At 39.0% G+C, this 13,979-nt stretch overlaps 1 protein-coding gene and 2 pseudogenes across 7 annotated transcripts in view; 1 reads left to right on the forward strand and 2 right to left on the reverse strand.

Moving 5' to 3' along the window:
- The window catches only part of ATXN3 (ataxin 3), a 30,091-nt gene extending 18,705 nt beyond the window's left edge, over positions 1-11,386 (reverse strand). For 5 of the 7 annotated variants that reach the window (XM_023538356.1, XM_011373156.2, XM_011373155.2 and 2 more), the window contains exons 1-5: positions 11,307-11,382; positions 4,545-4,709; positions 4,244-4,288; positions 2,456-2,541; positions 1,961-2,027 (exon numbers count right to left, since the gene is read on the reverse strand). In XM_023538356.1, coding sequence (XP_023394124.1) covers positions 1,961-2,027; positions 2,456-2,541; positions 4,244-4,288; positions 4,545-4,709; positions 11,307-11,330 — 387 coding nt within the window. In that variant the 5' untranslated portion in view covers positions 11,331-11,382. Of the gene's footprint in view, positions 1-1,960; positions 2,028-2,455; positions 2,542-4,243; positions 4,289-4,544; positions 4,710-8,736; positions 8,865-10,374; positions 11,170-11,306 lie in introns of those variants that run through there. The other 2 variants (XM_023538359.1, XM_023538360.1) reach the window with 2 other exon arrangements.
- On the reverse strand, positions 2,767-2,885 carry LOC111747377 (annotated as a pseudogene).
- LOC111747373 lies at positions 7,726-7,844 on the forward strand (annotated as a pseudogene).
- Positions 11,387-13,979: the final 2,593 nt, after the last annotated feature.

The raw sequence follows: 13,979 nt of genomic DNA on the forward strand, positions 1-13,979 counted from the left end.
CCGATAGTATTTTAAGTATCAGTTTGATAGCTATAATTTAATTCTTTTCCAAAGCATGCCTGACAAAAGCATAATCTGATCACATTATATTGGTGTGGAAGAAAAATGACAACTACACGTTTTCCCGCTACTGATAATTTTGGTCAAAGATTTCAACTGTGAGAAAGTCAGATATTCCAGGAAAAAAATTTGCAATCACCAACTCATTTTAAAAAGATCACTAATCCACATCACGTGTCATTAACACCATTTAGTCACTATTTCATAGGAGTCCTAATTTAACTCACGAGACACAAAAAGTTTCAAGAGTTACTGTCAGCATCATGACCAACTACTTTTCCTGAATTTTGACATACATTACGATACTTTTTTCCATCATCTTTGTCATTAAACAGAGACCTCATACAATTTTAAACAAAAATATAAATTAGAGCCAAAGATAATAAGCTAAAATTTGACATATCCTGTATCTGTCAAAGATAAAGTAATTTAAAATGCAGAAATTCAATTTTGAAGAACTAAAATTTTAAAAACCTTTCAAAATAGACATGTTTAGATGCAAATCAATTTAAAGAACTTCTGTAATCTAAGCCCTCAGATCTTAAAAAATCCAGTGATTATACAAAAAAAAGTAAAGAATTCTGGATCATAACTTCCAGAGATATAAATAAAACCCAGAGGTTAAATAATCTTAGCATTGTCCTGCCTGGCTTTTCCCTAGAGCTGATTTCCAGCTGGATCACCTCTACTGCACCCCGACTCCTCTCTGCGTGCTCTGAGCCCCTGAGGGGGGACCTGAAGAAGTAATTACTTACAACAAAGCTGCTTCCAGGTGGCTGACTTAAAAGATAACAGCAAGGTCTTTTGTTTTTGAATTCTCTTTTACTGATTTAATTCAATGCACTATTTCCTGACCTCATTTTTTCTTTTGTATTATTTTACTTTTTAAAACAGCTTTATTGAGATGTCACTGACACACAATAATTTGCACACATTTAAAGTGTACAACCTGCGAAGTATTAACATACGCATACACTCACGAAAGCATCACCACAACCGAGAGTGAACATACTCATCACTTCCAAGTCTCCTGTGGCCTTGGCATCCTCTTTCACTCTCCCTCGACCTCCTCATCCCCAGGCAACCACTGATTGATTTGCTTTCTGACGCAACAGATAAGTTTGCATTTTCTAGACTTCCATATAAATGGAACCATACTGTAGGTAGTATTTTGTGTCTACCTTCTTTCACTCAGCATAACTATTTGGAGATTCACCTACGCTGTTGCATGTATCAATAGTTAATTCCTTTTTATTGTATTAGCTCACTTTCAATAACACTCTTTCAAAGATTCAAAATTCTAAAAAAAGGACTTTAAATAATTCTGCTTCTAAAATATACGAAGACCACTGGTAATTATTTTTAGAAATAACATATTAGGTACATTTCTTTATCTTAAAAAAGGCCTGCTGAAGACAATTCCATGTCCTTTTTTTTTTTTAAATGTAATGATTTTTATGTGGATATATGTGTTATGTGGCATTTTTGAATGTGACTAATCTTGTTAAGCTAAAGCAAACATGGTTGAAACTTTTATTCATGCTGAACACTGTTTCAAGCTTTTTGATACTACCATGATAAATACAAAACTATAAATGGAAGTCAGCTGACAGAACATATTTATCACATAAAACACACTTACAGTAACCACGTGTGCATTGTCTTAAAGACAATTTTTCTTATGATACAGCTAACCTGTATATGGTCATCACATATAAATATATAAGGGAAATTGACATTGTCTTTCAAAAGTAAATTTCTATCTGTCATGATTGAAACCATGGCCCCCATCCGACATTACTGTTGAATTTCTTCATCTTTGAGGCACTAATCCTTTAAATTTCAGTTGCAAATGGAGTGCAGAATGAGAAAAAAGACAGGGAAGAAGAAGAAACATTACCTGTTTTCCTAGTTTTCTAACTGTAAACCAGTGTTCTTTATAATTGCATATAAATGACCTTTCATTTCTAGAAAAGAAAAAAAAATACAGACCCAATATTAAGTTGAAATATTAGAGTTCATAATCCTTTAGTTTTTCTACTGGCAAGTATTATACAAAACCTACAATGATTTAGAATTATGTTTACAGTTAAGCATCACTGATTTTTAAAAATTACTAAACAGAATGAATCTCTCTGCAGATTATCGACGCTCTGCAAAAACGATGGCATCACACAGCATTAAAGGATCAGCTCTGTGCCACCAGACACTTAGCTGCCAGGAAGGGGACATGCTTAGAGGGCATGTGTTCATGGATATCCCCAAAAGGTGAAATAGGGAATGAAACAGAGCACATCAAAATGAAGGCATTCAAAATACATTTTTCTTAAGAAATTATAATTTTAACAATCGAATATAAGAAAAGAAATGTAGGAAAAGCAAAATAAAATCTTACATGGGATCGATCCCAAGCCTCTGATACTCTGGACTGTTGAACAGGATTAGTTCTAAACCCCAAACTTTCAAGGCATTGCTTATAACCTGTGGGAAAAAAAAACTGTAAGTTTTCATGAGCTAAACCATTCAATTCCAAATGTAAGTAGGGTAGCCAGGTTAGTTGTATAAACAATTGTACTGTTCACACATCAATTTCCCGAGAAAGCTATGGGTCTTTTTTTTGGTTTGTTTTTAGGCGAGGCAACCCTTGGTTGACCTCACAGATTGCAAGGACCTTATCAGCTTACAATCCCTTATTATTTTTTTTTACACCTACAGCACCTGCTCTTCCTAAGTGGTCTCCCATCCAAGTACTAACCAGGCCTGCCCCTGTTTAGCTTCCGAGATCAGACGGAATTGGACTTTTTCAGGGTGGCATGACCGTAGTCAGAAAGCTACGGTTTTTAATAAGTATATGCAGGTGTATAGATATATCACTAAATCTATAAATAATCTATAAATGTAGCATTAAAAGAGTGCTTTTTCACACTAGGTTTCTGGGATATTCCAGAGAACCATACAATTCTTAGATAAAATTGCCTCAAAAATCCAGATGTATATTCTATCTAGTAAGTGCTATCCTTAAAACCAGTCCACTATATATACATACATAAATACATATACGTATATATACATATGGAAATCTGGCTGCTATGGGTCCTGCTTTAGAAAAATTATATTTCAATTTATTTGAATTACTATTACCTGATGTCAGTAAATAGTAATAATTATATGTCTATTAAAATGAGTTTTTTCTAGAGAGTTAAACGGAAGCGTCCATAGATTTTAAACTTCTATTAACATAAGTTTGTAATTAAAAATAACAATAATAACAAAAAATAAACGTGCTTATTTCAAACTGCCTGGGGGGAAAGAAGGGAGATTTCTGAATCACAACCTATCCTCCAAGGCAGCCAAAAAACAAGCAACTGAACCAGGTAGAAGCACAGACAAAAAAAGTGAATGCAATGAATGAATGTAGTGGGCAAATGGGAATCAGCACCAAGGGCAGCACCCCAGGGAAGCCCCGCAAAAGAAATGGCAAGGGCTGGGCCACCCCGCTGTAGCTGTTACCTGTAGCAGTCCACAGGAAGCAATGAATGGAAATGCTGGTGAATGAGGAGTCCAGAACAATATATGGGGAATGCAAACCAAGAAATCTGCAGAAATAGGTCCCTCAAGAGAGGTTCTGAAAAAACTCTGGATATACCTCCCAGGTGTCAAACTGAAAGACCCACAGATAAAATAGTTTCATAAGTAATATAGCTTCCTTTGAATTTTATGGGTGAATATATGCTAAAATAATAATAATAATAATAACAATAATAATAATGATAATAATAATAATAATAATAATAATAAAGCAAAAGCCAAAAACCATAATAAAGGAATCCAGTCTGGGTAAGCTGATCTAAAGAGAAGGTAGCAAGGTGTCACATTTTCTCAAATTTACACAAGTGATAGTAAGTTTAAAAGATTATGACTTACTGGAATTAAGATTATTGGCATCTAGATGCAAATTAAATATCCTTTCAAACAGCCCTACTCTAAAATGAAGATTCTACAATCCTAATTTTCATGTTTATCTATATAAAAATCTAGTACTCTGGAGTACAATCTTATATTCTTAGACAATCTATTGGAGGAAATTTAGTGACTGTGAAAATATACTCTTATCAACTATACGTTGAGCTGGAACAGTGCCTGGGACCTAAACAACACTCAGTACTTGTCTAGGACTACTTACTTGAATAGAGAAAAAACCACTGTCATCCATATTTCCAGAAGGCTGCTGTTCAGTTTGGATAGGTTGTTGAGGCAAGGGTTGAGGGTGGGGAGAGAAAGATAAAAACTGTCATTAGCATGCGTATTTAAAATAACATCTTGTGCAGTCCTATTTACAAAGTCAAGAGTAGAGTTATAATTAACGAGTCAGATCCCAATAGAAAGAATGGTTTATCTTTTTCCTAAACAATACCCACATTAAAAACAAAAAACAAAAAACAAAAAAAAACCACAACGTAATTTGGTGAGTTTAAAATCAGTACCTGTAAAAATGTGCGATAGTCTTCACTAGTAACTCCTCCTTCTGCCATTCTCATCCTCTCTTCTTCGTCTAGCTGATGTGCAATAGAAGACAGTTCCACAGGGCTAAAATATTCTCCTTGCAGCAGATTATTCAGGCAATGCTGAGCACAGAGTGAACCTTCTTGCTAATATGTCCAAAAGAAAAATTCAAATGTGATTTGTTAAACAGCTTGGTACAATGTCTTTCCTTAAAGAGAAATTTAATCATTAACTTCTTAACACTGTCAAACTGAACCTTTTTAGCTTTAAATAAATATGATTAACATAAAGTACATGCATTTCCTTTAATATTTTATAATTCTATCATTAATGAAACTACAATAATTTAGCTATAATCAAAACCTTAAGAATGACTCATATTAAACATTATCTATCAAATATACCAAATTTCATATTTTGCTAAAAATTACTCTAAATATTTAGCCTCCCTCATTTTCAGTGCCTAACATAAATTCATCTTTAAAGATTCCATGGCAATTTACTAATGCTGAAAGGGAATTTTAATCCCTAGAACATTTGTTCTTTTAACAAGACAATCTCTACTTGGTCTAAGTGCTTGTTCATGTAATTTCATATCTCAAGAACTGACAAGAACTGATACAGGTAAGAAAAATTCTGTTCGATGTTAAGACTTGTAGCTGCAGAGTCAAGGTCCTCTTCAGAGAGCTCTGTAGATAAGGTGCACACAGTGTGGTGCAATGAGCAAGGCTGTCCAAAAAGCAGCCCTGGAGCTCACTTCTGAACAAGCCGGCAAGGGAGCCTGCATCCAAGCCCAGCTCCTCATGGGATCGCTCATTTCCTGTTAGAAAGGGGAGTATAATGTCCCATGGGCCCCAGAGTCTTTGGGTGCTGGGCAGCTGGCTTTCTTACACATATGGCAACCCAAATCTACGTCTAGACTGCCTGGCACTGAGAAGCCTGCTTATCACCCCTCTCCCTACAACAGTGCTGTTTTCCCATGCTTGCCTATTAAGAAGGGAGAGTCACAGGTGGATGAGATCCCTCCTGTGAACACAGATGCAGGGTTTACCTCTCTGTGGTATGATGGCAGACAGGAGAACACTTTCTTCTCCTGCTACCCCAAAGCTCTAAATTTCATAGACCTTTCCCCACTAAAGTCTACTCCTTAATCCAGCCTGTCTGACACCCTGCAATTGTTCTGAGCTATGTTACACAATAGTTAGTGATTCCAAAGAGCAACACATTATTTTTTTCTGATGAATTAATGTTCTAGGAACAAAATTCAGCTGCTGAAAAAGATACAGAGAATATATATATATAATGGAATAGGACGGAGCACTGAGATAGTTTGCGTCTGAGTGGGAGCTGAGATAAATTGATCTTCATAACCTGGTATGAAATGAGTAGCTTATAGTAAAGAAGAAACCATCTATCCCTCAAGGTGAAGCCACAATAGTGAGAGGACTTGCCTCCACCTCCTTTTCCTTCTATTGTATTCCTACCACCAGAGAGCAACTCCCACTGAATACCACACTGTGAACTGAAGGATATACAGATGTCCTACTATATTCTACTGAAAAATGGACAAGACAAACCAGCATTCACAAGAGGCTAGCCAAATGGCTAAAAACTACAAAAAGGTGCTCAACTTCATTACTATTAGGGAAATGTATATTAAAACCACAATGTATTACTACTACTACACACTCTCCATAATGGCTAAAATATTGAGGGAGGACTAGAGACATCGAAACTATTATTTACTATGGACACAACCTAAATGCCCATCAATAGACAACTGGATAAAAAAAAATGTGGTACTTATATACAATAGAATATTACTCAGCCATAAAAAAGAATAAATTTTACAATTTGTGATGACATGGATGGACCTAGAAGGTATTATACTAAGTGAAGTAAGCAGACTGAGAAAGACAAATACCATATCATCTTACTTATATGTAGAACTTACAGAACAAAATAAACGAACAGAAACAGACTCACAGATACAGAGAACAAACTAATGGTTGCCAGAGGGGAGGGGGGTTGTGTGGGCTGGGTAAAAAAAGTGAAGGTATTAAGAAATACAAATTGGTAGTTACAAAATAGTCATGGGGATGTAAAGTATGGCATAGAGAACATAGTCAATGATATTTGAATAACTATGTACAGTGCCAGGTGGGTACTAGACTAATTAAGGGATCACTTCATAAATTATATAAATGTCTAACCACTATGCTGTACATCTGAAACTAATAAAAAATAATATTGAATGCCAACTTTAATTGAAATAAATAGAAAAAAAGAAAGATTATTCTTCAAAAAAACAAAAACAAAAAAACACAACTATTTGCAGTATCTACTAAAGCTTAATATATGTACACACTGTGATCTAGCAATTCCACTACTAGGTAGAGAATGCAAACAAAACATGCAAACATACATTCATCAAAAGATGTGTGTCAGAATGTTAATGGAAACAGTACTTATTCATAATGGCCCCCGAAGTGGAAACTACTGAAATGCTCATTACAACAGAATGGCTAACTTGTGTTTTATTCACGAAAGAATAACACATAACAATGAGAATTAATTAATTATAACTACCTGCATCAATACAGATGAATCTCTCAAACAATGTTAAAAAGAAGACAGACTCAAAAGAGTATACACTATGATTCCATTTGCAAAAGTTCAAAAACAGGCAAAATTAGTCTATATTAGATCAGAATAGTGGCTACCCTTGCAGGGTGAAGGGAGAGTCAGTATCTGGAAGAGGGCATAAGAAGGGCTTAGGGGATGCAGAGAAAGAAACGTATTCAATCTAAGTATTATTTACATGTGGTTTACTTTGTGAGAATTCACTAAGCTGTACTCTTATGATGTGGTGTCCTTACCTGTGTTGTATTTAATAAAAGAAAAAAATTCAAACAAAAAAGCCTCTGCTAAGATACAGCTATTGCACACATCAAGAGCTACCTAATACGGTGACCAGACAACAGACTTTCTGGAAACAGTCCTAATGCAAATTTTCTGTCCTGCTATTGGGCTGCGTGCCTCAGTTTGGGGCCCTCAAACTACCATTACCATATTTAACACTATGTAGAGAAATAATGACATCCACATAGCTGATTAAAAAAAATTCTCTACAAAAATTAGCTTTAAAATATGAAAAATAAAGTCTACGGCCATGCCACCCTGAACAAGCCCGATTCCATCTGATCGCGGAAGCTAAGCAGGGTCGGGCCTGGTTAGTGCTTGGATAGGAGATCACCTAGAAAGACCAGGTGCGGTAGGCATAAAAAATAAAATATAAGGGATTGTAAGCTGACAAGGTCCTTGCAATTTGTGAGGTCAACCAAGGGTTGCCTCGCTTAAAATAAAAAATAATAATAAAAATAAAAAATAAAATAAAATCTGAAAAATAAGCACTTAAAAATCAAACCTTATCTAAGTAAAACTATTGCTGTAGGAAATATCGTCCTGTACTTCTATGATTTAATCGAAGGTAAGAACAAATTATTCAGTCCAAATTTAAAATCACATTTTAAAGTGACAAGATGAATCAAAATCTAGATGGAACGAAAAAATTGCACAACGGCCCCTCCCGAGATTATGTATTCCCCCAACCCCCACAAGCTATCCCCAGCCACTTCTTTCTCATCAAGCCTTAGCCAAAGCTGAATAGAAGTTCACTCCGCTGCAGTGAAAGTTCAAAGGTATTGAAATTCCACAATTTCAAGCCCGAACTTTATTGTCTTGGGATCAGAGGACGAACGAACTGCATCTCCAGTTTTACCAAGATATTTTATAAAATCACAAAAAGAAACAGCACCAAATCATTCCCCCACTGCCCTCAAAGTTGTCAGAACCAACCTGAAACCAGTGTAAATTCCCAGAGAGAGAACTGACGACAGCAGAAAGCGGGCATGAACTAAGGGTATGCTCTGAAATGGCCTAACTGGGGCCACCTCATAGACGAAGCAGCCTTTCTTCTCATCTGAGTGATAATAAGGTCCCACCCCTTATTGAGGTTCAGCAAACACAAGCATCCAAACAACAGCAATGGCCGGCACTTCTACAGCACTATGTGCCATGCAGCATTCTAAGCACTGAGCTCTGAGGCAGACACTTTATTATCCTCACACCACAGAGGAGGAAACTGGAGCACAGTGACAGTATGTAACTTACCCAGGTTCATACGGGTAGTAAATGGCAGAGCAGGGCTTCAAACCCAGGTCAGAGGCTTCAAGTCTGTGCTATTGCCACTTCCTCAAGCCACTTATGTGGAATTTGGTTATTACTAAACCTCAAATATCCTGAAGAACCAACAATCACAAAAAGGCATAATAGATGTCATACGGTCAATGCTTGGCATCTCTTCAGTATTTTCACTAATTTTAAACGTAATCCCAACGAGTTTGGTTATCATTCTCAGTTTATATTACATAAAAATACCAATTCGGATGGCACAGTGATCCCACCAAGAGTGGTCAGCAATAAAAGTGATCACAATGACAGAACGCAGGCACCATAACTAAAAACAAAATGAAACAGAACAAAAAAGCAGTTATTGGCCATTTAATATTAGAGTTTAAGTTAGGGATTAGCAAACTCTAGTCTTTGGGCCAAATTCAACCTGCACCAGTAGCTAAGAATCATCTTTATATTTTCAGATGGTTGGGAAAACACAAGAATATGTGAAACCATATATGATCCGCAAAGCCTAAAATCTTTACATAAAAATTAACTTGGATAAACAGCACCATATACATCTTAGATGCTCAAAGAACTCGATTAATTTATTGAGCATGAACTATGTGTCAGGCACAATCTTAAGTACTGGGGGATATATCAGTAAACATTTTTGTTGAGTTTACATTTCATCTTAATAAAGGGTACTCAAAGTGACAACTCTGAATATGGGGAAACCAGCATTCCGAAGGGAAGTGATCGCAGGGCCCTTCGCAGGCAGGGCCACTTCCTGAGAGCCACAGTCGGTTCTCTGGCTCTCCAAACCCAGTACCTAGCAGAGGTTAAATGGATGTGGTGGAGGTGAAGTAAACATGTTGGAAAATGGCACATTAAACTTGAGCATCCCCTGAATGGACTGTGTACGCTATTAACAATGGGCATTATGTTTATAGGTGCTTTCCATACACTTGAAATATGTCTTAAAAACTTCAACTTAAGAGCTTTCATTTGCTAAGAACACATAAATTGATAAAACATATTCCTGAAGTACCTTTAAGCCTATGCACATGCTGATAACTGAGAAACTTTAGCCTAAATAGATTTTCATTAGGCTACCGCCAAGCGGGATTCCATGATTTAGTAGTTACATTCATTGAAATGTATCCAAAATAAGTAACAATCTATAGCATTAAAATACATATTGTATAATTCTCAAGAAATGGTGTGGAACATGTTTAAAGTCTTCCATGTTGAAACATTTTGCCCTACATCAAAGCTTCTGAAAATTAGTGATAAAAATATGTACATGCAGAGTTCTCTTCAACCAATCTCCTCTGCCAAGTTATGAAATTTCTCCTGTCCAACTTTCATAAATCATGTCAATCACTTAAAGATTCGTGATAACTATCACTGACTCCTTACTCCCGAGGCATAAAAATTGGTCTATTTTAGTGACAAAACTTTCTGAAATGTTTTCTCTAAAGCATTTCATTGAATAATGTGTTTAGATTTATGCTGTGCCTCTTGTCTACATTTGATTGCTTTGACTGCCGTGATTTTTTTTTTAAATAAATGATTATTTACAAGTATTTAACAAAACAAAATCCCTTTGCTCCTGCTAAAGAAGAGACTCACCGGCAATCCTTTCCAAACATGAAACGATTATGAAACAAGACATGTGCCAAAGTTGTCCTGAGGGAGGTTTCACTCACACCCAAATGGCTTGATAATTGTATGAGAGAAAAGACGAGTTTCTCCACATGCCACAAACATCTTTAAGTGGTCATCGAAGAATCAAAACAAAACAGGCTAGGCAGACCACAACAATATTATTGCAGTCCACCCAGAATACCTAGGAAGAAAGCTGGCTTCCAGATCCGGAAAGATGGGACTACCAAAAGAAACGAAACTCAAACATTTCGTAACAAAAACTCTGTGACGACTTCCCTGTTTAGGGGTGCACGGGGTTTCCTACTTTACGTACCTAAGTGTCAGGCCCTCCAGGTCCCTGCACTCGAGAGACTCACGGACCCAGTACAGAAGAACATGAATACAACCCCAGGAAGCTAAGTGTATGGGAGATTCCAATATAGAATTGAGGAGCCCAGAGAAGGAAAAGTTAATTCTGCCAGGGGTAAAACTGGGGGACTTGGGAAGAAGGATCGAGGGAGGTGTCCGAGAGGTGACTAGCTAGAACCTACGGAGAGTAGGGGAGAAGGGACCGGAGAAGGAATCGCACGGAAAGTAGAAGGCAATCGCAGAAGCAAGCCCACTCGGTGCCACCCTCTCCGGTGCCCCGAGGTGCCCCCGGCCCTGCCTTCACTCCCTCCCCGGCTCCCCGGACGTCCCGGGCCCAGGGCTCCCCGGACACCTTAGGTACGGGCCTCAGGGGCGGAGGGTGCGGTGGGGGCTTCGGTTAAGCTCCCCTTCGGAGGAAGCTCCTCTCACCCGGCGAGATCGGGATGGGGGCCACTCGGGCCCCAAACAGCTCTCCAGGAGATGGCGATACCGCGCCCCACGCCCCTCACCACGCCTCACACAGGTACCCCCAGAACGCGGACACTCACTTTCTCGTGGAAGATGGACTCCATGTTTATTTGTCTGAGCCAACGGCCCCCGCGCCGAAACACCCCCCTCCCGCTCCGCCCCCGGCCCCACCCCTCCTCCCACTCTGCCCCGCCCCGCCGCGGCCCGCCCCTGCCCACGTGCCTGGCGCAGACCAATCATCCCCGAGGATGGGAGTCACGTGGAACGAAGAGCAAGCGATCACCGGGGTGGTAAACGCGGGCACACGTGACCTTTGTACCGCGTCCTCCCATCGACTGTTACCTGGGCGGCAGGAGGACGCTGCAGCGCCGCCTGCGGTGTGGAAGATCTTCTCCACTTCCCGCCCATTGCTGTGGATTCTTAGGCTTCTAGGGATCTGGATAAGGACCACCCAGGTTCTTTTTGTTTTCCACTTTACTTTGTACTTTCTACTTATCATATCTGATTATAGTTATTTAATATCTTCCTCCTCCACTCCCATGAAAGCCTCATTAAGAAACAGGCATCATTGCATCCCCCAATACCTAGCATTTATGTAAAAATGATATTGTTTATATAGGCCTTACTGTAGGGTAGGCACTCTTCTAAGTGCTTTGCATACATTAATGAATTTAATACAACAATGTGTTGAAGCAGGCAGTGTTATCCTTATTTTACACATAACGAAATTGAGGCACAAAGAAGTTAAGAACAGCACAGTGTCCAAGTTCAACTAGTAGGGCTGGGGTCCAAATCCAGATGCCTTGTTAGTAGTGTATGTGTTCTAGTCCTGAAGAGGAAGCACCAGTTGAGGGAGGTGAAAAGTCCAGTAGAATAGGGGAGTAAGTGGTGTGTTGAAGCTGAAGGAGTAGGATAGGAACAGATCTTGCACCTTGAAACCAGGGTAATTATGTTAATAGTTAGAGATTTTACACACACACACACACACACACACACACACACACACACACACATGTTAAGTAATGGTCTAGAGCAGGGGGTCCCCAACCCCTAGGCCGCAGACTAGTACCAGTCCGTGGCCCATTAGGAACCAGGCCGCACAGTAGGAGATGAGCGGTGGGGCAGCAAGTGAAACTTCATCTGTGTCTGCAGCCACTCCCCAGCAATAGCATCACCACCGCAGCTCCACCTCAGACCATCAGGCATTAGATTCTCATAGGAGCATCGGTCCCTGGTGCAAAAAAGATTGGGGACCGCTGGTCTAAAGTTCAGGAGACTGGTTAGCTGTAGAACGGGAAGTTGTTGACATAGAAAAGGCAACCGAAACCACAGGAGTGAATAAAATCATCTCAGGGGAAAAAGAAGAGATTGAGAAGAGGGTCTAGAGCAGAGCCCCGAGAGTAGAGAAGAACTAGCCCAGAAGAAGGGAGGAAAAGCAGGAGAGTGTAATATTCTGGGAGCCCTGGACAGGAACTGTTTCACGGAGCAGTCAGTGTCAGTTGCAGCCAAGAGGTCCAGCAACATAAGAACAAGGGCCCACTAAATTTTGTTGCTATGGAGCCCACTGGTGACTTTGGTGAGTGCAGGTTCAGAGGAACAGAAGGGGCAGCAGGAGGTAAGGAAATGAAGACTGCTAGTGAGGACTGGGTAGCCAGGGGAGGATTCTGTTACCACTTACTGAACGTCTCTGTGTGCATCGTCCATAGTCCTGTGCTGTGTTGGGAAAACAGTCTTAAGGACTTGTGGTCTAACTGGGGAAACAAATCATGGTCTCATGAAGTGAAAAAAATATGCAAAACAGTTTTTCTGATTTCTTTTTAAAGTAAGTGATATATATATATATATTTATGCAGCAAATCTCTATAAGAATATAATGGAAACCCAGAGGTTACCTGTTTGAGATAAGAAAGGAACTGAGTAAATAGGAGACAGGAGTGGAAAGGGGACTTTTCACTGTATACAGTTTTATTCTTGATTTTCGAACTATATTAATGTATCACTTATTCAGAAAAAGTATGTGATTGTAGTCATTTCCTAGGGCTGCTGTAGCAAATTACCACAGAGAAACTGTTGTGGCTTAAAACAACAGTTTATTCTCTCACTATTCTTGAGGCCAGATGACTGAACCCAATGTGTCAGCCAGCCCGTGCTCCAGCTTCTGGGTGGCTCCTGGTATTAGTTGGCTTGTGGCCACATAACTCCAATCTCTGCCAGTGTCTTCACATGGCCTTCTGCCTTCTGTCTCTCTGGGTCTTCTCCTTTTATAAGGTACAAGTGATTGGATTTAGGTACCACCTTCATCCAGGATGATTTCATGTTGAGAGCTTTAACCAATTACATTGGCAAAGACCTTATTTTCAAATAAGAGTGGACTTGAATTTTTGAGGGACACAATCGACTTTTTCCAGTGATTAATCACTAGGATATATGCCACCCAAAGGACCTTATTGTTTTGTTCACTGTTAAATCCTCATCACCTAAAACAGTACCTGACAATATTTAGTAATGTTGAATTAAACCAGTCATCTCATTAGGCCTTTCTGACCTATTGAGCATGTGATGAATTAATAGCAAGCATAAAGTGAAAAGATCGATGCCTGGGAGTCAGAATGCAGGTTCTGGTTTTGGCTTTGCCTCTGAAGCCACGTATGACTTGAGTATTAGATTTGTTGCAGTTCCTATTCTGATAACTCCATTAGATATTCAGCACATCCTAAACTTTAACTTTGTAAGATAACATGTATCATCCTTCA

This window comes from Pteropus vampyrus, unplaced genomic scaffold (assembly GCF_000151845.1).
Source record: "Pteropus vampyrus isolate Shadow unplaced genomic scaffold, Pvam_2.0 Scaffold219, whole genome shotgun sequence".
Lineage (NCBI taxonomy): Eukaryota > Metazoa > Chordata > Mammalia > Chiroptera > Pteropodidae > Pteropus > Pteropus vampyrus.